This window comes from Papilio machaon, chromosome W (assembly GCF_912999745.1).
Source record: "Papilio machaon chromosome W, ilPapMach1.1, whole genome shotgun sequence".
NCBI lineage: Eukaryota > Metazoa > Arthropoda > Insecta > Lepidoptera > Papilionidae > Papilio > Papilio machaon.
The window spans coordinates 2,812,981-2,821,968 of NC_060015.1; the positions used below are offsets into that span (position 1 = coordinate 2,812,981).

At 42.9% G+C, this 8,988-nt stretch overlaps 1 protein-coding gene across 1 annotated transcript; it reads left to right on the forward strand.

Moving 5' to 3' along the window:
- Nucleotides 1-219: 219 nt before the first annotated feature.
- LOC106709418 (uncharacterized protein K02A2.6-like) lies at nt 220-3,300 on the forward strand. Its single transcript, XM_045685457.1, has one exon. It carries the CDS (start codon nt 220-222, stop codon nt 3,298-3,300), a length of 3,081 nt encoding a protein of 1,026 aa, XP_045541413.1.
- The last annotated feature ends 5,688 nt before the right edge of the window (nt 3,301-8,988 follow it).

The following is an 8,988-nucleotide window of genomic DNA, read 5'->3' on the forward strand; positions in this document are numbered from 1 at the left end:
TGCACTCAAAAGTAACCTAAAAAACCAATTTCAAACAAAATGCACTCAAAAGTAACCTAAAAAAACCAATTTAAAACTGTAAGGTATTTGTCGGGTATGCGCTTGCACTGAATAAATTAGTTCGTTACCTACCGCGTGGTTTTATTGACGTCTCACTGGCGACGAGGATGGGATTAATATATATATTTTTTCTTCTGTTGTTATAAGTTTGTGTGCAAAATGCCGATAGGTAAAATTGAAGCATTTTCGTTAAGTTCAAAACAGTGGACGGCATATATACGCCGCGTTAATCAATATATTTTGCTGAATGAAATACGCGACGAGTTGAAGGTGCCTACTTTAATAACGGTTGTTGGTGAAGAAACTTATGCTTTAATGTGCGATTTGTGTGCGCCGGCTTTCCCAGAAGACAAGACGTACGAGCAATTAGTACGGCTAGTGACAGAGCACTTGGAGCCGCAGCGCTCGGAGATCGCGGAGCGACACGTGTTCCGGCTGCGACGTCAACGGCCCGGCGAGTCGCTCACCGACTATTTACAAGCGCTGAAACATCTCGCGGCCACCTGCAATTTCGGCAAGTGCAACACATGCTCGACCATCGAGGAGAACTTACGCGACCAGTTCGTATCAGGTCTGGCTAGTGATGCGATGCGTGCAAGAATATTTGCTGAAAAGAAGATTCAGTACAAGGAGGCGGTGGAGCTCGCACTGGCACTCGAGGCAGCAGAACGGCATGCTGAGGTCAGTGGCAGCACAGGAGCTTCGGTGACGGACTCATCTCCAGCAGCGGCCGATGGGAGCTCGGCCGAGGGGCTGCATTACACGCGCCCGGGCAGCGGGGGACGCGGCGTGCGGGGCACGCAATCTCTGCGGTCGGCCCAGGCGGGGAGTACGGCGGGAGGCTCGGCGAACGACGCGCCGAGCGGAACGGCAACAGGACCGAGCGGAGCGGCAACGGGGCCGAGCGGAGCGGCAACGAGTGTCCGCGCGTGTTGGCGTTGCGGGAAAGCTCACGCGGCGGCTGGGTGCCGATTCAAAACATACACTTGTGATAAGTGCGGCCAGCGAGGCCATATTAAAGTGATGTGTAAAGTGCGGGGCAGTGTTGGCCTACAGAATTACGTGAGTGAGGAGTCGGACGACGGTCTATATGAGATCGACGAAGACGAGGGTTTGTACGAGGTAGCAGCGAAAGGTACCAAACCATACTTTATTAATTTATTGATCGATAACAAGATTTTGAAATGTGAAATAGACACCGGTAGTCGTATCTCGGCGATCGCGGAAGAGTGCTACCGTAGCATGTTTTCGCATAAAAAAATTAATAAAGATAATATTTGTCTACGTTCGTACTCTGGTTCACGGATTGAGTCTCTCGGTTACATCGAGGTGAATGTTAAGTTAGGGAATAAGCATTGTGACTCATTGCATTTGTATGTTATAAAAGGCGGCGCACGGCCGTTATTAGGTCGAGAGTGGATGCAGGCTTTAAATTTAAAACAAATAACACTCAATGTAATCCGAGACGACGATTTTGTGAATCAGTTATGTAAAGAATTTCCGGAAGTATTTAGTGATAAGCTAGGCACATGCAAGCGGACCATTCGATTACAGCTCGTTGACAAGGAACCGGTTTATTTGCGCGCGCGGCCACTACCGCTTGCGCTGCGGGCGCGGGTTGAGCGGGAGCTCGCTCGTCTTGAGGCGGACGGCGCCATCTATCGCGTCGAATATTCAGACTACGGCACGCCCATTGTGCCGGTCGTTAAGAGTAACGGGGACATAAGAATTTGTGGGGATTATAAAATGACAATTAACCCCAAATTAAAAAGAGATTTTTATCCGTTACCTCGTATTGAGGAATTGTTTGCGAGTCTGAGGGGAGGTGAAAAATTTACAAAAATTGATTTAAGGCACGCTTATGAGCAGTGTCTTCTTTCCGAGGACTCGCAGCCATGCACCGCCATCACCACGCACATGGGGACTTTTGCGTATCGACGCACTCCGTATGGTCTGTCCTGTATACCTGAGAAGTTTCAAAAATTAATGGAGGAGACATTACGCGGGGTGGCGGGGTGTGTTGTATTTTTAGATGACATATGTGTAACGGGGTCGAATCAAAGTGAACACATAAGAAATGTAAGAGCTGTACTCGAACGGTTACGCGACATGGGACTTACAGTGAAGTTTGACAAATGTAAATTCTTGCAGGACAGTGTAAAATATTTGGGCTTTATTATTAACAAGGATGGGCTGCGACCCGATCCGGAGAAATTGGAATCCATTTCCAGCGCACCCACACCGGAGAACGTCACTCAATTAAAAAGTTTCTTAGGGTTATTAAATTATTATGGACGATTTATTTCGAATTTAAGTACAATTTTACATCCTTTGCATAATCTGCTAAAAAAGGGGGTCGGCTGGAAGTGGGATTCCGAATGTAAAAAAGCCTTCAACGAGGCGAAGCGATCACTTCTTAGCGAACGGGTACTGGCGCATTACGAGGAGGGGCGGGAACTTGTAATATCCGTGGACAGCAGTGCGTATGGGTTGGGCGCTGTGCTCGCGCACCGCTACGACGACGGCAGCGAGCGCCCCGTTAGCTGCGCCTCGCGCACGCTTAACGCGGCCGAGCGCAACTACAGCCAGCTCGATAAAGAGGCGTTAGCTATTTTATTTGGCATCACCAAACACCATCAGTACCTTTTCGGGAGACGGTTCACGTTGCGCACCGATCATCAGCCCCTAACATACATTTTTGGAGGCAAGGGTAGTATCCCCCAGACGGCCGCGAGTCGGCTGCAGCGTTGGGCGGCACGCTTGGCCGCATACGATTTTAAAGTCGAATTCGTTCGATCGGCGGACAACGGTCCGGCCGATGCATTGTCTCGCCTACCCTTGGCTAAGGAGGGTCGCTCCGTGGACTCGGTCGATTATTTAGACTTAGTAGAGGATTCGGTACCCGTTGGTTATAAGGACGTCGCTAGGGAGACCGAACGCGACGCGTTATTATGTAAAATTAAGCGTTATGTTATGTTCGGCTGGCCGACGGCCCCGAGTTGCGATGAGGAAAGACCTTATTTTGCTAGGAAACAGGATTTCGCAATTGAACACGGCTGTTTGATTTATAAATATAGGATTGTAATTCCTACTGTCTTACAACAAAAAGTTTTGGAGGAAATTCATGATGGCCACCTTGGTATGAATAAAATGAAATGCTTGTCTAGAAGTTATGTGTACTGGGCCACCATGGATAGAGACATAGAGGAGACGTGCAGGGCAAAATGCACTCAAAAGTAACATAAAAAAACAATTTTAAACAAAATGCATTCAAAAGTACCATAAAAAACAATCTCAAACAAAATGCACTAAAAAGAAACAAAATAATGACATGAAAACTTCTTTCTTTCTTTCTTCTCTCTTTCAAAAACCCTCTAAACTCTAAAGAAAGTTCTCTTCTTTCTTGTAACATGTCTATATTGTATAATTATTGTTATTTTGGAGTCGGTTTCGGCCTAAGTAGGGACATAAACGTAAGTATGTCTCATACATCTCAAATATAAAATGTATAATATTATATTTATAATACTTCGGCCGACACCGACTGCGAAATAACAATAATTATACAATATAGACATGTTACAAGAAAGAAGAGAACTTTCTTTAGAGTTTAGGGGGTTTTTGAAAGAGAGAAGAAAGAAAGAAAGAAGTTTTCATGTCATTATTTTGTTTCTTTTTAGTGCATTTTGTTTGAGATTGTTTTTTATGGTACTTTTGAATGCATTTTGTTTAAAATTGTTTTTTTATGTTACTTTTGAGTGCATTTTGTTTTAAATTGGTTTTTTTAGGTTACTTTTGAGTGCATTTTGTTTGAAATTGGTTTTTTTAGGTTACTTTTGAGTGCATTTTGTTTGAGATTGTTTTTAGAACAATGAGCACATTCGTAATTTCCGCTTACATGTTTAAATCTATAATGAATGTTGAAAGTGTAGGGTCTTACATACATTAAATACTAATTTACATTAATAAATCACTTATCAATAATGTAGTTATCTATTTACAGTTCGTTCATTCATTTATTTACATTATCATACACACATACACACAAACATCAATCTATACACACGCAACTCACATAACTAAATTAATCTCTTTAGTACTTACCTGTGTCGTATCGGGCGACCTGCAATGAGGTGCAGTGGACACGCGTCCACCGACGTCAGCGCCTATTGTATGCGAGGCAGCCATGTGCATACGCAGGCCGGCAAGCCGCCGCAACGCTTCCCCGCACCAGTCCGGTTTTTAAGGTCGCGCTAGACGCACGCCGCTTTACGCTCCCGACGCACTATATCGTCATTTTTACAGGTAGAAGCTTGAAATTTATTTTTAAGGCTGCTAAATTGATATAGATAAATATGAAATTAAATTTTTAAGTTTCCCGGTGTTTTTAGTCGACTTACCGACTTCAAAAAGAAGGAGGTTATCAATTCGACTGTTTTTTTATGTGTGTTCCGCGAAACTCCGCTCCTGGTGGTCCGATTTTGGTAAAAATTATTTTAATCGAAAGGAAGTGCTTGCAGATGGGTCCCATTTTTTCATTTTTTTTTAAATAAGGCTAAACTATAGGACCTACATAAAAATGATGTATGGAAGAATTGTAGCTCTTTAAGTGTGCTAAAGTAAAGTAATTAGTATTGTAAAAAATTTACCCCCAAGGGTGCTAAATAACAATAGGGGATGAAATTTTGATTAGCAATATGCTCGGTTTAGGTGAATGTTTTGTTTAATATGTTTTGCTGTTATCCTTGCCAATATTTAGTCTAGAGCCTGAGGAAAGACATAGGCTACATTTTAACGCGAAAAGAGGGTTGTAAGGGGTTGAAAGTGGGGGTGGAAAATGGTCCGCCGTAACGCGTCAGAGGGCAGTCAGGTTTTAGTGGGTATTCCGGTCGCCTTCTGCGGCCGGCGACTCCCACACTCCCTATGCCATTGCACAGCCCGGCGTAGGGGTGCGTAAATGCATTTTCTGACTATAAAAAGCTAATTTGGATATTTTAAAACTAACTGCCACGCACCACTCTAGTGCCACAGACACTCTTCTCCACCTTCTTTTAACCTCGCCTCGCCAGTTCATACTATACAATACATTATGCAGACGTTTGTTTTATTGATCTAAATACCGACTTACTGAATAAGCTGGATAGACTACTTAATAACTGCATACGATATATTTATGGTCTTCGCAAGTTCGATCATGTGTTGGATTTCCGATCAAAACTAAAATGGCTGCCCATCAGAGAACGTAGGAACGTTCGTATTCTCTGCACTCTTTACTCAGTATTAAATGATACAAATTACCCCACTTATTTAAAAGACTTCTTCAAATTTCTGTGTGAAAATCACGAGCTTTCTCTTCGGTCCTCTGATAATCTCTCACTATCCGCGCCTATTCATCACTCGTCCTTCTTGGATAAATCCTTCTCTGTGACAGCTGTTAGACTGTGGAATGATCTTTCACCTAACATTAAAAGAGCCTCCTCCAAAATTATTTTCAAGCGCCTGATTCGGCATCATTATGTTATGAGACTCCATTCATAAGTAGCCTTCTCTCTGTTATTATTGTACTTATTAATCTAGAGCTTTTATTTATCTTATTACTAGTGACTAGTGACGTCACGTACGTCGGTGGCAGCGGTTTACTGCGAACTATATTGCGTAATTCCCCATGCAGGGGAATCTTGTGAAATAGATAAAAATCTAGCCTCATGTCTACATTGCTCAGGCAAACATTTTGCCAATGACAAGGCTTGTCCTGAATTCACTAGACAGCAATCAATTAAAGTAATTATGTCTCAGAACAACATATCCTACATGGAAGCGGCAGCTCAATTCCCTTCTGTCCGGCGATCCTATGCTGAGATGGCAAAGGAAATGTTTACTCCTCCCGCCTATTCACCTAAGACCCCTTCCTGTCCGACAACTCAACCCACACCCAAAACTTCCTACCGTCAAACAACATTCCGGTCTCCTCGCCCTCGAGCCCCACCAGGCAAGGGTTATGACAGAGGTGCTCACCAGAATATTGTTGGTGAATGTGCTTCATCCCTTCCGAATGGACATGCTCTTAATCAAAATTCTCCCCCCAATGAAACTCTACCTATGTTAGAACAACTTTCCACTCTCCTTCTCAGTCTTATCACTCCTTGTAGTGACATTCCTCTACCGTCCAACGTTGCCAAAAACATTTCCAAACTTTTTAAAATCCTCCAAGATGGCCCCAACAACCATACTTCAATGGAACAGTAAAAGCTTACGGCCCAAAAAACACGAGTTATGCTCCCTCATTAACCTGCATAAACCTGTCATTGTTGCCATCTCGGAGACATGGTTAATGCCTGGTTCCCGGTTCCGGGTACCTGGTTTCTCCTGTTTGAGGGATGACAGAAATGATGGGTATGCAGGCAGTGCCATCCTTGTTCGGCACTCCCTTCCCTTTTCCCAAATCCCCCTTCCTCCACATAGTCAACAGATTAATGCTGTTGCTGTCCGTGCCTTAGACATTTCTTTTGTATCTGTGTATATTCCTCACCCTACCCCATCTCTACTTCCTGAACTACAATCAATCTTATCTTCGGTCCCAAGTCCTATCATCGCCTTGGGTGACCTTAACACTCACCACACCATGTGGGGGTGCTATGGCTGTGATGGGTTTGCTCCGCTGCTGATTGACATACTTGATGATGTAGGTCTCTGCATCCTCAATGATGGCTCTCCAACGCGCAGGGTATTCCCAAATCAGAACCCTAAAACTGCCGTGGATCTTTCCCTCTGCTCTCCTAATCTTGCCTCCCAGATTACTTGGAAAACCCTCCCATCCTCATACGGCAGTGATCACTTTCCTATCATTCTCTCATTAAACAATAGGTCCTTCCTTCCTTCTTCTCATGATCCGCTTTTAAAATATCAACTTAAAAAAGCAAAATGGACAGAGTATGCCAGATCTGTTGATTCCTTGATAGACTCCTTGCCAGATCCGGTAAGCGATGGAAATATTTTAGCATGCTACGATCTTTTTTTAAAATATCTCATATCTTCAGCTGACTCTCATATTCCTAAAAAACACCCTCCCAAAAATCATCTGCTTTCTTCTCCCTGGTGGGATGATGAATGCAATGATTTATTTGCTCAAAGAACATCTGCAGAAAAGACATATTCAAATTGTATGTCTCAGGAGAACTTTATTAAATATCAGAGGCTTGATTCCAAAGTTAAAAAGTTAGTTACAAGGAAGAAAAGAAGTAGTTGGACTCGGTTTTGTGAATCACTTAGTCCTAGATCCCCATCTTCAATTGTATGGACGAATATTAGGAAATTTCGACGTTCCCTCAACCATACTGATCCCTCATCCAACAATCCCTTGGATTGGCTTAATGACTTTGCTGACAAATTGGCTCCACCTTATGTCCCTAATATTGACTCGTTTCCAAATTTTACTCCAACTCCCTCTTCAGATGATATGGATGCTCCCTTTTCTTTTTCTGAGCTCCAAATTGCTCTGAATGGCTTAAAGGATTCGACACCAGGGGAAGATGGCGTCCCTTATTCGTTTTTGACTAATCTAAATGACAAAGCTAAAATCCATTTCCTCAATATAATTAATAAATTTTTTGAAACTGGTACTGTCCCTCACTCCTGGAAATCCCAAATAGTTATTCCTGTTATCAAACCTGGTAAAAATCCCTTGGATTCTAATTCCTATAGACCCATAGCTTTGTCAACTACATTGGCAAAAATAACAGAACATCTTCTTAAAAACCGCCTGGAATGGATAATTGAAAGTAAGAATATTCTTCCCTCCTCCCAATTTGGGTTTCGGAAGGGACTGAGTACTACTGACAGCCTCGGCATATTGACAACAGACATCCGGATAGCCTTTACAAAAGGCGAGTACCTTGCGGGCGTTTTTCTAGATATCGCTTCTGCATATGACAACGTTCAACTTCCGGTACTCAGGCAAAAATTGCAATCGCTGAGTATCTCGCCGAAGTTAACACATTTTATATGTAGCCTGCTGTTCTGCAGGTCCATAGTGGTCAAACACCAGTCATGCTCTCTTCCCCCCAGACTCGTCTGGAAAGGTCTCCCTCAAGGCTCAGTTCTCAGCCCTCTTCTATATAGCATTTATACACATGATCTCGAATTGTCTGTCAGCAGTTTTTGTAACATCCTGCAATACGCTGATGATATTGCCCTCTATCACAGCTCTGGCAGTGTAGAGGAAATATCTTGTCGTATTAATTCTGCTTTATATTATCTAGGTCAGTGGCTTTCTGATCATGGTTTGTCCCTCTCTGTAGGGAAATGCCAGGCAGTGGTTTTTACAAGGAAAAGGTCCCTTCCATCCTTCCAATTTTCAATTGAGGATCAACTAATCCATCTTTCAGATAAAATAAAATTTTTGGGTATTTACCTTGATAACCGCCTTTCTGGAATTGCACATTCTGAACATATTATCAAAAAATGTAAAAAGGGGATTGATGTGATACGAGCAGTAGCAGGAGTCTGGTGGGGTGCCCACCCATACTCCTTAAAACTTTTATATAATGCCTTAGTTAGAAGCCATATGGATTATTGCATGTTTATTCTTGAACCTTTTAATAAATCTGCAGTTCAAAAACTTAATAATATTCAATTCAGATGCCTCAGAATTATACTGGGCGCAATGAAATCTTCCCCCACCAATGCACTTCAAGTGGAATGTGTGGATCCTCCTCTAACAATTCGTCGCCAGTACCTTTGTGACCGGTTTGTTAGCAAGATGTTACAATTATCATCCCACCCCCTTTGGCCCAGATTAACTCAACTATCTAGTGCTCCCCAATCCCGTAACTCTTCATCATATTTAGTAGATAGTTTTTTGAAATACACTAATCTCCCTCATCCGGTTTCAACTTTCCCACTTAATCCATTGTTTTCTACTCCTTATAA